The sequence below is a fragment of the Molothrus ater genome, chromosome 2 (genome assembly GCF_012460135.2).
Source record: "Molothrus ater isolate BHLD 08-10-18 breed brown headed cowbird chromosome 2, BPBGC_Mater_1.1, whole genome shotgun sequence".
NCBI lineage: Eukaryota > Metazoa > Chordata > Aves > Passeriformes > Icteridae > Molothrus > Molothrus ater.
This window is the reverse complement of record NC_050479.2, coordinates 67,121,188-67,138,636: the sequence shown is the minus strand read 5'-3', so window position 1 is coordinate 67,138,636 and position 17,449 is coordinate 67,121,188. Positions and strand designations below refer to the sequence as shown.

Sequence of the window (17,449 nt, the reverse complement as noted above, 5' to 3'; positions counted from 1 at the left end):
TGGGGCGGCGGGGCGCGGCCAGGCGGGCGCACGGGGGGCTCCACCCTGTCCCTTCGGACGGCCCTGCGAGACCTCCCCGAGCGGAGGGCGGCGGCCCGCGGCGCCCGGGGGGAGGCGGCGGCGCGGCGGCCCCGCGCACCTGCTCACCTGTGCCCCGGCCGGCTGGGGGGGCCCGGCCCGGCCACTCCCCCGACGGGCTCGGCGCAGGCGCCCTGGCGGCTACCGCAGGCAGGGGGCGGCAACATGGCGGCGTGAGCGGCGGCGGGTTCGGCTCCACAACAACAGCGGCAGCGGCATCGCTCGCGCCGCCGCACGCCCCGCGCGCCGCTCGCCCCCGCCGGGCCGCACCGCGCTCGGCGCCGCCCGCGCCCCCGGCCCCGCGGCAGGGAGGCGGCCCCGGCCGGGCAGTCCGCGGCTAACGGGGCATCGGCGCCCATAATAATCCCTCATTATAGCGGAGCGGGGGAGCGGCTCCTGGGACGGTGCCGGCGCCTCGGGCCGGCTCCCTGCGGCCCCGCCGGGTGCGACTGCGGTGGATGCGCGGCTCGGCCCGGCCGGGCGGGGAGGCGGCGGCGGCAGGTGCCGGTAACGGCGGGGGGTAAATGGCGAGCGAGAAGCCGGTGTCGGGGCCGGACCCGCAGCCCGCGGGACTTATCTCCGTCGGGGCCGGCGGTGGAGGCGGCGGCGGAGGCGGCGGCAGCAGCAGCGTCGCGGTGATGGGGGAGCTGAGGGCGTCGGGCTCCGGGTCCGTGGTGCTCCCCGCGGGGATGATTAACCCGTCGGTGCCGATCCGCAATATCCGGATGAAATTCGCCGTCCTCATCGGACTCATCCAGGTTGGGGAGGTCAGCAACCGGGACATCGTGGAGACGGTGCTGAACCTGGTAAGCGGCCGGGCACCCCGCCCCGGTGACGCCCCGGCGGGCACCGGCCCGCGCAGCCCACCTCCTGCCGGGGCTGCTCCTGCGCCCCTCCGCCCCTGTGCCACCCGGCAGGGACCGCATCCTCCCAGCCCCCGTGTCCCTCCTACACGTACGGCCCTTCTCCAGCCATCCTTCCTTCCCAAACTCCTCGTTAATCCCGCGACCTCCTCATCGCCTCGTCCGTCGTGCGTGTGACAGAAGCCCCCTCAGCGCTCCCTAAACTCCAGGCAGGACCCTACCTAGAACAGACAGGCCACTCTTCCCCTTCCCAGTGCCTCGTCCCAGCCGCCTCCTGCAGAAGTGTAGTGTGTGCAATTTACAGCGAAAAAATAAGGAGATTAAGTAATTTGCAATTTCGTGCTATGGACGCTGCCCTTTAACCTAGTAGCTTCCTCTTGAGACGAAGAGTGGCATGAATGTAGTATCTGGTTTTAATTGAAAAGCATTAAAAAACCCCAGCCTGAGCTGGTATCTTTTCTTGGTGGCTGAAACATGTGAAGGGTTAGTTAGCTCTGTTAGATCAGAGCTAGTAGAGTAATTTATGTGGAGGAAGGGGGAGAAGGGAGATTTTTGCAGGGATTTAATATGCTTTAGTATTTGTAATAAAGAGTTAGTTGTATTGCAGTATTGTATTGGGTTGCCCAAGTCTTAATAACCTGCTCTGTTCCTAAGACACATTCTTGTTTGCAAAAGTAAGTGTTGTTGTTACTTTGGTCCAAGGTCTGTGCATTGCAAAATACTATTGTACAGAGGTAAATAGCTGAAACAAGGAGAAAATGCTAAAATGTAGCTCCTTAGTCAGCTGCTCACTTCATGGAGTGAAAGAGTTACTGCAGGACTGTATGACTTAATGTTTTTGCGCTACCTACACCAAAGCCTGAGGAACCTACAGAAGCCAAGCGAGTGCATCTAAAAATGAATCACTTTCAATTATGTGCAATTTGGTGCTGTTCCTGAATGCAAGATTTGCTGCAGCAAAGCTTTTGAAATAGTTCAGTCAATGAAATACCCTCAAATTTTGCACATAAAATAGGATAGAAAAATGACTGCTCAAAACTGAATGGTAGTTAATTGAAACTGCCTTTGTTTCAAATGAGTTTAATGCTCCTAATCTCCAATCATTTTGTACAAAGTCATGTAAAGCATATATTTTGTTTCAAACACTTAAGAAAGGTGCATTCTTCTGTCTGCCAGTTATTTGCATTTGACCTAGCACAGACTGAATGGAAAAGCTGCAGCATGCAGGGAAGGACGTAATTTGGTCAGATCATTTTAATATTAAGGCAAATCTGAACACACAGGGTTAAAACTGATAGTTTTGTGAATATGTCAAAACAGTGATCTGGTATATTTCCCATTCATCTCTACAAGCTGTTTGTTTGACAGCTTGAAATGTGACTTGTAATTTTTATTTTTGTTCTTTGTATGTGTGGTACAAGTATGGTACAAGTCATCATAACTTCATTGGTTTGTTACCCATTTCTTTAAATGTAGCACTCAAAATAAGTTAATGACATGCTGTTATTTTAGTAACTGGCTTTGTGTAGATCATGACAGATACAAAGATGTTTCATCCTTTTCTAGTTTTCTTTCTTCTTTCATTCTTACTGATATTTAAGCTCATTTTAATTCTGGCTGTTAGTGCACCAGCAACTGGATTAACATTGCCTTGTCTTTGATGGAGAGGCTAAGAGTATGGTTTGGTATCTCTGTGGAGGACATCCATTGCTTGCATGTAAGATAGACCTACTAATCAGTTCCTGTTGCTGAAAACAATGTTTATATTTTAAAATAAACACAAGAGTGTTTAACAGTTCTCTCAGCCCTGGGAGATGTATATGAATGTGAAAGTGCTTGTGAGTCTGCTGCAGCAGCGTTGCATCCTGGATCAGTCATTACTTAACAGATGGACTCTAATATACAACAGTCACTATTCCCAAAGCAGAGAGAGGCTGTATTGTGTCTATTATTTTTTTTCCTCAGGGCAGTAAATGCTTCAAAATTAGGTTTTTATATTTTAAACTTAATTTACTCACATGTGGAACAAGCAGTGAATATGGCAGATATAAAGTAAAACTGATGGCATATTCCTAAACTACTAAACATCATCTCATTCTGTATTAAGGATTTTAGTAGCAACTTAAAATAAGATGCATTTTTCTGTTTTAGAAGCATTCTTCAGTGGGTAGCTGGGGGTAGAGAGAACTATTTGGTTTGGTAGTTTTGTTGTTTTGGTTTTTTTCAGTCTTTACCTGTACTACTCCTGAATGACTTTTGATGCAGGTGTGATAATGAATGAACAATGATCTTGTTTTGATACATCAGTTGATATGTTAAGTCTCTCAGAGAAATGTAACTTGCATTATGCCATATTGGGTTGCTATAAGCCATTTGGTAATAGCTTTTTAGTGTAAGAATTTTGCATAGCTGAGATGTTTTATTATCAGAGAGAAACAGAAGTTAAAGATGGAGATGCCTTTTAAATTTTCTTATCAGAGTTTATTGCTGTCTTTTGTGTAAAGCTTAATAAATCTGTTTACTCTTCCTGCATCTGCATTGAAGCAGCAGTAAATGTCCGAGACAAAACTTTTTTCTGGTGTGTGCCCTTGTCTTGGAGGTCGTCACCCTTCTTTCTTGTGAAGCTGGGCTTTTAGGGTTTCTCTTGAAGAGTTTTTACCTTTGCATGTTTGTTTTGGTGGCCCACACTGTAATCTCTAGTGCTGGATTTTGGACTTAACTCATGTAGTACCTTCTGAAACTGATGTACGTAGTGATTTATTGTATCTGTGAGGTGAGGAAGTGTATTTTTTACAGTGTAGAAAATATTTGTGGTCCAATATATTGTTGTATTTTCAGCTTTGCCAAATTTTAAGTGTCAGATCAGACAGTAGTTTGTTCTTGAGCATTCCTCCATGTTTGTGAGATTAGTTGTTTCTCTTGATGCTTTTCTTAGTGTTTCCTCAGAACCTGCTGTGTTCAAAGTTCTGTTAAACTGGTCAGCTTGTTCAGCAGAGTGTCGCTTTGTAGAATATCTAGTATTGCTTGTGTTATTTTTCATTGTTTAACATTATCGTGAAAGACAGCAGAGAGAGGGTTCAGCCCTTTATATGCCAATGCCTATAAAGGACTCAGTTGTCCTTAGAAAGACCTGATGGTGTTAGTACTGTGAAGGTCAGAAGATCTTAAGAATCTATGAGCTGAAAGGGTTTTTAGAATGATTTTATATAATATTGTATTATTTTTACATTTCTGGAAGTAGGAGGGAATGTCTCATTGTATCACCTGCATTCTTCTGTGTTGGTGCTTATTTTGGTTTTGGTCCATGGGTTTAATATGAATTCCCAGGCTGAGCATGCTCTCTCTGAGATGTGTGTTCACTGACCCTTGTGTACTGCAAAGCACCAAACTAGAAAGGGCTTTCCATAAAAAATGTGTAATCCTCTAATTCCTCTAAGGGATTTCTCTTTGGGGATATTTTGATACCAGTTCTGTGCTTCTATTGTGGAGGAGGCCCCTTTGAACAACTCTTGTTAGTTTTCTCAGGGTGCTCTCAAGGATATTGTTATTGCATGGGAGATGTTCACATTGCTGTTAGACTGATGTTTAAAACAAAATTCTGTACCGTGCGCTCCAGAAAATGTGATGTTAAAGTGGAAGTGGGTCAGTCTGTCTACCTATTCTTCTACTTTGTCTAGTTTTTTTTTTCTTATTTCCTACAGCAAAGTTTCCACATATGGCTTTAATTAGTTTTCTTTAATATACCTTGATTGGTCTTCTATTATTTTACTGATTTGCTTTCTCAATTCTCTTGCTTTTCCAGTGTTTAGGTGGTCTTGGGAATTTTTTCTTCAGTGTACATTTTGAACTGACTCTTGTTTGGCCATCTTTGATCAAACGTAACTATATGAGTTGCATTGTTCCTTAGCTTTTAGGAACCTTTCTCTGTTCCAGTTTGAATTTCCTAGCATCTGTGATTTTGGGTTTTGTAGTGCTGATTATATGGCAGTACACAGTAAGCAAAGTGAACAGGAAGCTGAATGATACTAAAAAGTTGTGGCTGGTGCTGAAACAAGCTGCTCTTGTTGTGAATTTTGCCTGTGCATCTTGAGCAGATGATGTGATGCAGATGTGAACAGATTTCAATCTGATACAGGTGTAGCTGACCAGGGTTCTCCTTGTGCAATCTGGAAAGCTTTTATATGGGTTTTGTCAGGCTAGAGAGTGCTTGTAAGAAGTAGGTCAAACACCAGGCTTAGTTCAAAAAGTCTTTTTCTGTTCTTGTTGACTGCAGCCCACACTTCTGCCTAGCTCTTCTTGTTTTCTTGGCTGTTCCATCCTACTTCAGTGTTAGTCACCCATCACAAGAGGTAAGCCGTTTTTTAGTGCTCTGTCACATTGTGTACTCGTAGGAGTGGCATTTGCAGTTTCAGAGCAAATGGGTTGAATTACATGAGAGATCCTTCTCTCCCTGCAGGCTTTCTGTAGTAGTGGTCATAAGGAAAAATGTAAAGGGAGGCCTGTGTTAGAGATGTTTGTTTTTTGTTGTTTTTTTTCCTTTGGTACTTCTTTTCTTCAGAGATTGGTTAAGGGTTTTCTTATGCTATAGCTAGCTTTGGTATCTGGGTTCTTTAAATCCATTTATAGTTTTGGTTGCTGCACTGTCCCATGGCACAGTTCTACTTAAAGGTGGGGAGGAAGAAACACTTTTGTTCATTGGACACTGTTGTAGTCTGAGAAAGTGTGGGCCTCCTGAGCTGTAGCCTCTGTCATATGACTTTTGTTTTTCTTGTGGAACTAGCTTTGCAGGCTTGAGAATCTTATTCCATTTCTTGGTGTAAGCTTTCTCATTTTGAGTGTAATTCTCTGCTGATAGATGGTACTAGTCAAAAAAGTTAAGTTTAGGGAAATTTCCAAGTTGGTATTTTTTTTTGGGGTTTTGTTTGTTTGCTTTTTGTGTGAATTTTGGTTTAGGTTATACTTAACTGAAGGTGGCAGTCCTTGTCCAAATTAGTCTGTCCCACTGGCCTGTTGGTATCCTGCTCATCTATCCAACTAATCTCTGTTTGGGCATTGCTGTACAAGCTACCAGAGCTGTATTAAAAGAGAGTATCTGATGTGAGAGTTTGTCATAACATTCCATGGGCAGCTACTTTAGAGTACTGTAGCTCTTGCCATTATTTAATGCTTCTGTGAAAAACTTAGTTTTGATTACAGAAAATCTTTGAATGACTGAATGCTCATTTAATTATTTTATTATAACTGATTTTTGGGGGCTTTTTTATCTCATCTTTGAGAGTAGGTGTTTATGGCTGAAAAGTTTTTTTCAATCCTTCTATCAGTCATAAAGCACTAATGGTATCTCAGCAGGTGGCTTGGAATCTGCTGTAGTTCTTGTATGATGGGTTGATATATTTCTATAGGTGATAACTTTTAAAAATCTGTCATGTTGGCATGTAACTGAATGTTCCCTAATGCTTAACTCTGAATAGCTGTTTTCTTCTTAGCTTTACATTTTGATTTTACTTCTCACTTGTCTTCACAGGATTCAATTCATGGATTATAAGGGAGGTGAATACCTAGAGGCTTTTTTATTTTTGTCACACTGAAATAATAAAGTTGTGAGACTTGTATTGAAAAGACACCTGCAATCCTTGGCCTTTCCCCCTTCTCCCTCCTGAGACCCTACCTGTGTTTTATCCCTTTGCACCAAGCAAAGGGTTAGCACCTTTCTCTATCAAGATGCTATTTTTTATGAAATTGTGACCTGATTCCCCATTTAAGCCATGTGTTTTACAAGACTAAGCATTTATCTGTGTATTCAGTTATACACTGGTTGTTCTCTCTGCCCTCCATATTTTCCCCTGTACCTGCTTTCAGATGAGCACTCCAAGGGGTAGAAGTTGGGGCTGTGGCAAGGCTGAGGTCTAAGAGGCTGTGGTGCAGTTTTTTCTTTCATGTTAGGGCTTTTCAGTGTGTTCACTCATACATCTCAAATATATGAAACACTTTCTATATTGCATCTTTAAAAAAAACAACAAAAAACTAACACCCAAAACCTGCATAATCATCTCTGAATTCCTTTCAAAGTGTTTGTTCCCCTTCTGCACTGTATTGAATTTAGTCAAAGTGGAATGAAATCTGTGATTGGGTTAGTAGCAAAACAGAATATTTTCTGATAAATGTTGTGTACACTATTAACAGAATGTTAACTTAATAAGCTATCTAAGCTATTTTAAATCAGCCTCTTAGTCTTACCAGTTCATTATTTGGTTCTGCACTTTTTCCATTTTGTATTTTGGCCTGTCTCAGTAAATCTATTTCAGATTAATTTGTGTTGCTCTTCCATTAGTGTACAGTGTTTTATTGTCCTTTACACAGAACAGCATCAGCTACCTCATTATATATTCAATGTGCCGGTGGCCAGAGGGTCACTGCACTAGTGTCTCTTTGCTCTGATGAAGTTCCATTTATTTTTTTGTGAAATTTGATCATTAATTACTATTTGTTTTTATAGAAACACCCCATTGTGGAGCTTTACTAATTTTTGCACAGACAGAACCTTTAAGCTTTCTTTAATTCTGAATCAAATTTAGAACTTGCTTTTATAATCAGAGGCAGCAGATCCCTTGAAACATCAGTTTTGAATTTGATGACCTACCTCCCACATCTGTCTAGCAAGAGTTTGGTGTAGATGTCCTAAAATGATATGATACATGATCATCAGCATAAAGATAATGAAAAAATTTAAAAATATTTTGTTTGTGGAGAGTCTCATATTCTTTCCTTAACAATAGCAACATCCACTTCAACTATAGGATTAATAGCGATTTCAGCTATTTGAACTATAATTTCATAAATTCAGTTTAAGGAGATTGTTAATGACATTAATATCTAAGAGGAAGATTATTTATTATTTCCAGTAGAGAAGCACCTCGACTTCTGATCAGTCTACTGATTGCTAAAATTGCATTCCAGTAATTTTTACAATTTAGCATTTTTTTGTACTTTTGGCATAGATGGAAAATAATAACCTTTGGTAAATAAGTCTAAGTAGTTTTGGTGTTACTGAGGTTTACACCAGCAATGTCAATTAATTTATTTTAATGCAACCCTATAATATGACTACCCTGCTTTGCTTTAAAATTGGGTTGCATCACTGAAATTGTTCTAACGTGACAATTCACTGAAAGCTTGTATAAATGCGAGTGTTGCTAATGCTGTTCAACAGCTTACAAATGCTTGGCATCTGTCTTTGCAAAATGATGTTTCATTCACTGCCCTTTTGTTTAACAGTTGAAAGCCTTCCTTAACTATGCAGAATAAGTATTAAGTTTTGGAATTAGCTGGAAGTGAGATATGGCAAAATATTCACTTAGGAGTGAAGTTGTTATTCATATCATGCTTTTTGTTACCTCACAGCTTTTGTAGTACTGGGGCAGTGTAGACAGAAGGATGGAAATAATCATTCTTTGAGCAAATTCTTCTATTCCAGTGAGGCATTGTAATCAGTTTTATGCGATCTCACTTCTTTTTTTGCTTTATAAGTCTTCATATTCTGTGACAAATACTAAATTATGCAAAGTTTTCCAACTTTTATTGAATTTTGTTTACCTGCTTTAAGAGCCACCATAGCAGGTTTGTCTTTTTTTAAATTTTGTTTCATAAAAAGAAAATAGTTTGAATATAAACACAAATATGAATTTGAAAACCTGTCTTTTGATTGAGAAAGGATCCCATAGAAACCTGTTGCAACAGATTCCTGCTACAAACTTAAAGAAAAAATAAAATCTGCTTTCATTAAATACAGAATAGTAGCCATGTTCGAGATAGTAAAGACCCAGCTGAAGCCAGGCTTTTTTTGTATTGCTCATGCCTGACCAGTCAGTTTACCCTTAATCTTAAACAATATATAGTGTGGTTTACTGCATTAAAAAAAAATCTTGATTTAATTGGGGGCAAAAAATCTCCCTATGTCACTGTTAATGTTAAAAACGTTTTTTATAGCTGGAAGAACAGGAAAGCTGTCTGCCCCTTCCAATAGGACAAACACATCAATATGGAGCTACAGAGGTATGTCAGCTCCAGTTGCATCGCATACTCATAATGGGAGCAAACATGTTTAATTGCAAGAATTGGAATGTTGAGAGAATGGGTAAAGAGGTTTTGCCTGAGAAGAGAAGAAAGCCTATTTTATAGGGAAAAAAATCAGCTTCATCCCTCTTCAAATCATAATTTTTATGTCAATAATGAAACTTAATGAGGGGCCCTCTGAAAGCTGCATTTTTAGCTATGTTAAGTTATGAAAAAAGGAAGAAGGTAAAGAACCTAAGTGTTGTGTTACACTTTCAAGGCTGGTGGCTTTTGCCATTTTCTTGTGAGTTTGAGAGCTCCAATAAAAGCTCAGCGCCCCCTCTTTTCCTTCTCTTGTTCCAGTGAAATAAATTACCTGTTTTTGTAAATGGCAAGGTGTGTGCAGTATTTATGAGTCATATCTGTGACTGATGGCTTCTTGGCTGTTAATATTCATCTCTGGAATAGCTGAAACTTGATGGAAATGTTGGTGTAAGGCTGCATTGGATTGGGTAAGGTGCTCTAAGCAATATGCTCATGATATGGGAGTTGTTTCATTCTTATGTTTCCCTTCAAGAGACTTGTGGAGCCCTTGCCTCATATTTTAGTCTCTGGGGTTCTGAAAATCTTTGCTGCTGCTGGTTCTGTATGTTCAGCAATGGCATACATATCTTCAAAGAACCTGCAGAAGTCCATCTTTTGTTTGTTTTGCTTTACATAGCTTATTCAGTAATGTGAAAGACTTTGTTATCAACTCTGTTTCTCATGGAAATGTTGCAGTCCCCATTGCATCATTTAATACCTTAGAGAGCACTTTGTGAATGCAGAAGTAGACTTACAAGAGGACCCTGTTGGTGTTGAGTCTACTGTCCAAGGGTGAAGTGAATTCCATCCATTGGAAACGAAACTGTATCATGGTGTCCTGGGGTCATACCACTGAGAAGGGTCTGGCTCCCTTGTGTCTACACTCTGCCCACCCTATCCCCCCCCCCCTAAAAATATACATTTATAAGATCTCTTCAGACCTTCTCTTCTTAAGGCTAAATAATCCCAGCTCTCTTCAGCCTTCCTTTGTATGTTCCAATCCCTTAATCATTCACACATTTAAATCTTTATTCTCCTTGTGCAGATAAGAAAAAATGGGAGGTGGAGTTTGGGAAGCCTTTTAATAATAGCAATCCTCTTCCTCATCTCACAGTATGAGCTGAAATATCTACCACAAATAATCCAATGTACGAATGCCTAACTCAGCAAAGGAAAATTAGCACCACGTGCAGCCAAGAAAGAAAACAGACCTTGGTGAGCCACAGCAGTGAGTGTTTGCTTGTCATCCATGTCTGCTTGCTAATAGATAGTCTTGGATGAAACACAAACCCAAGTCTGTCTGTTGGTTCTGCAAATCAAAGTTACAGTTGTACATAAGCTTATTTCTTGGATTTCAGAAATATAAAATGTAGGTACATTTAATATTTTGCTGAGAAAGTACAAAGTTAATGGCATAATAATAATAATACTACCTTATTCAAAAAATTAACATTAAATGAAATTAAACTAGAACTGTTAGCGTTGTTTTCAAAGCAATAGGTGCTTCATGTTAGAAGGAAAACTAAAAATACAAAATTCAGTATAGAGCTAAGGCTGTTGAAATTCTGCATTGGGTTTGTCAAAAATAATAGATTGATGACTTTATATGTAGTCTAAGATTTATATATTAAATATTCAATAGCATTTCACATGCATATAACTGTATGCAACTTAGAAACTGTAATATATGAAACAAAGATGATTGTGTAACAAAATTTTTATAGTTCATGTTCCGTGAACAGAAAACCATTTATTCAAAGTAACTTATCATGTACAGTAATAAACACATTGTAACTAGAACAATGTGTAGGCTTAGTCACTGAGAGGTAGTCAGTCTTTCATAGTTGATACAGTATAGTATTTGACATTTTAAACATAGTGCTCACTGAATAGGAGCTGATGCATTCTTTAAAATGGATCAGTGAAGTTGATAATTGCAGGTATTTTCTAAAGCCCAGAAGCAGGTTATTCCCAGTGCTCACAATTGTGATGATTTCCCTTATTATTAGTCTAAGGGGTTTTTATACTTTCAAGGCCAGGTTGGGTCGTACTTTGAGAAACCAGGTCTATGGGATGATGTTCCCTGCCCATGGTAGGGGAATTGGATTTAGATGATCTTCAAGGTCTCTTCAAACCCAAACTGTTCTGTGGTTCTGTGATGATTCTGTAACAAGGAAAAATGAACTATAATAAAATAGTTTGTGTTTGTTTGCAATTTTTTCCTCAATAAAATATGATTAAATTCTATTTAAGAATAAATTTGGATATACTCAGTTGCTGTCTCAGTTAAAAAAGTAGTTTTCAAGTCTGTAATCTGTTTTGTCACTTGAAGTTGTAGTTTAAACTTCCACTTTTTCAGTAACCCAACTGTTCAAACTAATGCAAATATGTTTATAATGTATGAAGAGCCTTTACTGTACCTCAGCACAATCAAGAAGAATGGGAAAGGGAGGAAGCAGAAGTTTCAGCTGAGTGAGGCTGATAACTTTTAGGCTGTTGAAGCTGATATATTTCCAGGTGAGTCTTTAAAAAAAAAAAACAGAAATGTATAAAATTTATCCAAATTATTAGTTGTTTAGATTAAGTTTAGCTATTGAGAAATGGTACCATTAAAAGGAAGCTTTATATTAAAAAATAAAAACTTAACAGCATGATGGGAAAATCCTGAGTACAACAGGTTATCTTTCAGTGTCCACCTGGATTTACAGAGACCTTGAAATGACTTGTTACATGATGTTTTATTAATTTTTGAGGTGTCTGAGGGAATTTTCACCATCTGTTAATACCAGAGTCTAAGCCAGCATGTGGGTTTCAAAGTGCTTTGTGTTGAAATTTTTAAGTAAGAAATCCTTCTCTTAAAACTCAATGCAGTTAAGAGGTTTCAGAGTGTAAATAGAGAATACCTGTTGTAGTCCAGATTTAAGGTCTTGGATCATTTGTCGTAGCTTTGGTTTGTGGTCCTGGCCTGTCCTCTGAAGTTAGGATGGTTGCAAGTACTTGTAATGGACTTTCCCTCGTGCAGGAACTGTCTTTTCAACTTCCTTTAAGTTAGCAGAGCTCTGTTTTAGCCAGAAGTTACTTCACTCTGCAAAAAAAAGCAGCACAGCACATATTTTGTATTTTAGTCTGGCCAAGATCAATCCTAAATGCATCTTGTACCAAAAATCTGGTATTACCCAGAAGTGCAGAAGAAGCAGTAAAAGTCTTGAAGTGCCATTGCAATCTAAATCCTTTTGGAGGTCAGAAGAATCTTGGGAACACCTTGTGTAAATTACTACTTCAAAATTCCTCTCTCATGTGCTCCTTGTGGAGTTATAGTAGATTTTAGGCCTTCCTTAGTAAGAAGATCATAAAGCAACATTTTTAAGGGTGAGCATTGGGTTGTTTTTGTTTAAGCAGTACTTCTGAAATGGCCATGTATGTTTGTTGTATTAGGTTTTGAACAATCACAGGTTTAAAAATGATCTTATGTATGCATTCTGTAGAGCATGAATGGTTGAGGGGACCACATACTTCGTACTACAAGCAAGACATGGCACAGATGCAGCTGACAGTACAGCCAAGATGAATTTTGATTTAAAATTCCTTTAAGAAATCCTGAAGATTGCCTGGGAGATAGGGAGACTTGTGGTCTAAAAGCAATCCTAATTTAAATAAAACTCTTTGGCATTTCTATTTATTTAGAAAATGGAAATCCAGCTAAATAGTCTATACTTAGTGTAGCAAAATGAGATCTTTAAAACACTATAATGAAAGGCTACTTGAGCATTATTAAAAATTAATACAGCCAAGAGAGTTATTGAGAAAAGGGCATGTAGAAGTAATTGTTAATGCATTTTGGTACTGCTATATGGTAGGTAGCTTCCAGCTTAATAGTTTGTCTTCTGTTTCTCTTGTAATATTTTTCATTATTTTTCAATGGTTTTTTTCTTCTTGTATATTTTTAAGTTAAGAATAACCATTCTAGGTCAATAGGTTTGTACTGTGACTGAAAACAAAGACTTGCCTGAAGTCTTTTGTTGTATAAGCATCAAAATAAGCTGTAGAAGAAAAATACTTTAAGTAATAAAATGGATCTTTAGAAAGTAGAATGTCATATAAAAAACTGTATTATGATGCTTCATGAGGATAATGTCTGGGATAATGCTCAGCTTTGAAGGTGTGGAGGTTGGGGATTGGAGTGGTATAATCCTGGTCTCAGAGGATGTAGTGGGTTTATGTGTCCAGGCTTTGGTAGTGGGGGGGCTGCAGGGGTGGTTTCTGTGAGAACCTGCTGGAAGCTTCTCCTGTGTCTGAGAGAGCCAGTGCCAGCCAGTTCCATGCCAGACCCATCAGCAGTAGTGGCAGTGACTGTGGGGAACAGATTTAAAATGAAGTTACTGCAGAGGAGTGATTGCAGCTGGAGAGAGGAGTGAGCATATGTGAGGGGAACAGCCCAGTGCGCAGCAAGGTCAGTGAGCAAAGAGAGGGAGGAGGTGCCCCAGTTGATGGAGCAGAGATTCCCCTGCAGTCTGTTGTGTAGACCATGATGTGGCAGCTGTTCCTCTGCAGCCCATGGAGGTCTGTGAGGGACCCACCTGCAACCTGTGGAGGACCAGGAAGCAGAGGGTTGCCCAGAGGAGGGAGTGGCCCCATGGAGAGCCTGTGCTGGGGCAGGTTTTCTGGCCGAGCTTGTGGCCTCATGGAGGACCCATGCTGGAGCAGTCTATTCCTGAAGGACTGCACCCTATGGAAGGGACCCATGCTGGAGCAGTTTGTGTAAGAACGGTAGCTTGTGGAAGGGACCCATGTTGGAGAAGATCACGGAGGAATGTGTCCCGTGGGAGAGACACTGTGTTGGAGTGCGGGAGGAGAACCAGAAGAAAGAAGTGATGGAGACAATGTGAAACGGACAAATGGCAGCACCTATTCCTTGACCCTCTTCATAATTTAGAGGAAGGAGGGAGAGAATTTGGGAGCAAAGTTGAGCTTGGAAAAAAGGAAGAGGGATGGAGGAACGGCATTTTAAAGTTTGATTCTATTTATAATTGTCTTATTATTGATTTTTAGTAAATATGTTTCCTTAAGTCATGCCTGTTTTTCCCATGACAGTAATTGCTGAGTGATCTCTATTCTTGCTTTTATATTGACCCATGAGCCTTTTGTTTGTCCCCCTGTCCAGCCAAGGAGGACAGTGATAGAGTGGCTTGGTGGCCACCAGGTGTAAGGAGATACAGTAAACCTGTAAATACTTTTATTTGTAGTTGTAAGCAGAATTAGGCCTCCATGCAGGGATTGATAGTTATACACTACTATTAATTTGTCTGTATTTCAACAAACAGCTGCTTTTCAGCTTTTGAAATGTGGACTTTCCTAATTGCATTGACATTTGCAGTGGTGAGGTATAATCAAAAAAAGGTGATTGATACATTTGAGTGATGAATAAGGCTTAGCTATGCCTAGTGGCTGTCCTACGAGCATTGCCATTTGCAATACCCCAATAGAACCTGATAGGTATGAGAACTGGCAGTGGCACAGGACTCTTTAGTAAAGACTGGAAAGTCTTGTTTGACAGATATTAATCAGCTCTCTTTTGAAGATTGCTGAATGTCCCTCTTCATGCATGTGAAGTATTAAAAAACTTCTTGGAGGGCAGTGATACCAGTAAACAATTTGTGTAAAATTTTTTTGGTCACTAATTCCACATTGCACTGTGATATGGATCAAAGTTCTTACATTTGATGCTCTGTAGCTTTTATTTACACATTTTGGGATTATTTCCTTTCTAACTAGCGCCCCTTGTTTAACACATCTGCTGGAAACACAAGCCCAGCTTTCACACAGAAAGCTCAGAACTTGCATCTTGTAGGATTTGTATCCTATAGCTACATTGTGCTTTTAAAGCCCTAGCTGAACAGAAAGAGGACTATATCTGTTCTCATTGTGACAAGTTCATAGTGGGTTTTAGACATGTTTTACCCTGACTTGTAATATTATAATTGAGTTAAAGAGGAAATTAAATGTTTTCTTTTTCAAGCCTTATCAGACAGCTACTGCTATTTAAAACTGTCTTGTACAACAGAAAACTGTCATTTATTTATTATGGTGGTAGACTGGTAAGTTACAATTTAAATTTAACAAATGAATGGATGGGAATTTTGTAAGTTTGTCAGTTCTGGATATATTCAAAATGCACCCAACTAATTTAAAGTTAAGCATTACACTGCTATGGCATAATTACTGGGTGATTTCTATTTTAAAGAGGGAGGCTGGAAGATTTTTCTTTTTTCATGGAAGAAAAGATCAGGGTCGTGTTTGAATGCCTTCCTTCTTATCACTGTCAAATAGGATTTAGTGTTTTGGTTGACTGCCAGAGTCTAGTATATATGTGTGTGTTCTACCCAGAAACATTTGATTGTCTTTATCTGTATTTGGGAGTTATACCATGGATGCTTACATAAGATTTTCTTTGTGTAGGTGAGATTAACATTGTTTAATTCTGTGTGCTTTTAAAGTTGCACAGCCATTCCTTTCTGCTTGTAAAGGACCAGTTAAGACTTTCACAGATGTCTGGCACATTTAATTGCAAACCACCATTGAACGGCACACACACACTGTTTAGTTGGATTGTATTTTCTATTTTAAAAAATCATGTCAAAAATGAAAAAATGGAATGCGTAGTGAGTATCAGGAAATTATAAATGTAAATATAAGTATTTGGAGGCACTTCTTTGATATGAATAAAGTATTAATATAGATGTTATTACCCAGTTTTGAATCACAGGATTCTGAAGTCTTAAGAGATAAACTATGAGCATTGGTTAAAATGATTTTTAAAAATAGCCTTGGATCAATTACAGAATGCTAAATCATGCTCACAATTTAAAATGGAAGGCCTCTTATTATTGGTGGTCAAAACTGAGGAAGCATGTATTCAGCTGTAGGCTCAGGTGGAGGGCATGATGGAACACATGATCTAATTTAATACCTTCAGGTATTAAACAGCATACATATTAATACTGGGTTTTCTTTGGGTTTTGTTCACATATTTAAAAAGATTTGGATTTAATTTCAAGAATGTGAAGAGGTTGCTTGTTTTTAAAAAATGTGGCATTATTGGATCTCTTGTTCTCAACAAGTGGTTCTTGGTCGGCTGGCATGTTACTTACAGGTGAAGAAAATCTGCTTCTTTGAGAGGAGGGGCTTTACAGAACTGCTTACAGTCAAAAAGTAACTAAAAAAGCTACATATCTGTCCCAAATAAGATAAAACTGGATAAAAATTGGGACATATCTGTTTAGCAAGGCGCTGTTGTTCTAGGCATTTACTGGCCAGTGATTTCTTTATCATTCTTCACCTAGTTGGATTTAACTTTCTTTAGAATGGAAATTTGAAACAATTGACTTTTTAAGTCCCATCCCATCTTTACTGTTTAAATAAGATAGCATTTTTAAAATCTCCTTTTGATCTTCAATAGTAATAGTATAATCCTTATCGTAAGTATTTCAAGCAGTGGTTTATAGTTTTGCTTTCAAATTAAGTAAAAATTGAATTGTCATGGAAAACAAGTATTGAAGATGCATTTCAATGACTTTGTGGAATATGGGCAGATATTAGCAAAGGAAACAGAAACTAAGTATCTGATGCAAGCTTTCTGTCTTTTTTTTTTTGTAGGCCCATTCATTTCAGTTTCCATAGCTTCACTATGAGACTTTATCAGTAGTTAAAATTATTTTTTTCCCTCAAAATTCTAATTTTAAATCATTCTTCAAAGTCAGTATCATTGCCTATTGAATGAAAGTAAGACTACCATAGTCTTTTATCATAAGTAAACCTTACATTTTTCCAGTACTTACATTTTCATGAGCATCAAAGCTGTATCTGTTCTAACAGGATTTGGGGATAATTGTTTGGTTGGATTTTTTTCTTAATGGATTTCAAATGAAAAATATTAAAATATTTCTAGCTCTGCATCCCTTAAAATAAAAACCATATTTTTCAAATAATCTCAGCAATATTGGAAACATTAAGTATTTCTTCTGGCTGGAGTATTTCAGGAAAATATTCTTTCATGAAAATCTTTGATGTGCTTACATTAATTTTAGTAAACTAATTGCCATATAGAATAGTGAAAAATCAGTTTCAGGATTTTGGGCTGATTTTGTTCTTTGTTTTTTGTTTTAATTCCTTAAAATACATATTAATATATAATACATAAAATACATATAAAATACATAAAGTAATAATGACAAACAACTTCAAAATCACAAATGGAAACATGTAATGAAGCAATCTCACTTGACTGGAAATCAAGTAATTATTTTTTAAACTACTTTTAAATTAACATTCTCTGAACCAAAATTTCCAATTATTGGTACAATGGCTTACTAAGA

The 17,449-nt window shown here is 39.0% G+C and overlaps 1 protein-coding gene across 5 annotated transcripts in view; it reads left to right on the top strand.

The window, feature by feature from the left end:
- Window positions 1-364: 364 nt before the first annotated feature.
- Window positions 365-17,449, top strand: part of NBEA (neurobeachin) — a 458,173-nt gene continuing 441,088 nt past the window's right edge. For 4 of the 5 annotated variants that reach the window (XM_054514098.1, XM_036391661.2, XM_036391637.2 and 1 more), the window contains exon 1: window positions 365-884. In XM_054514098.1, the coding sequence (XP_054370073.1) occupies window positions 603-884 (282 nt within the window). In that variant the 5' untranslated portion in view covers window positions 365-602. The remainder of the gene's footprint in view (window positions 885-17,449) is intronic. The other variant, XM_036391646.2, reaches the window with a different exon arrangement.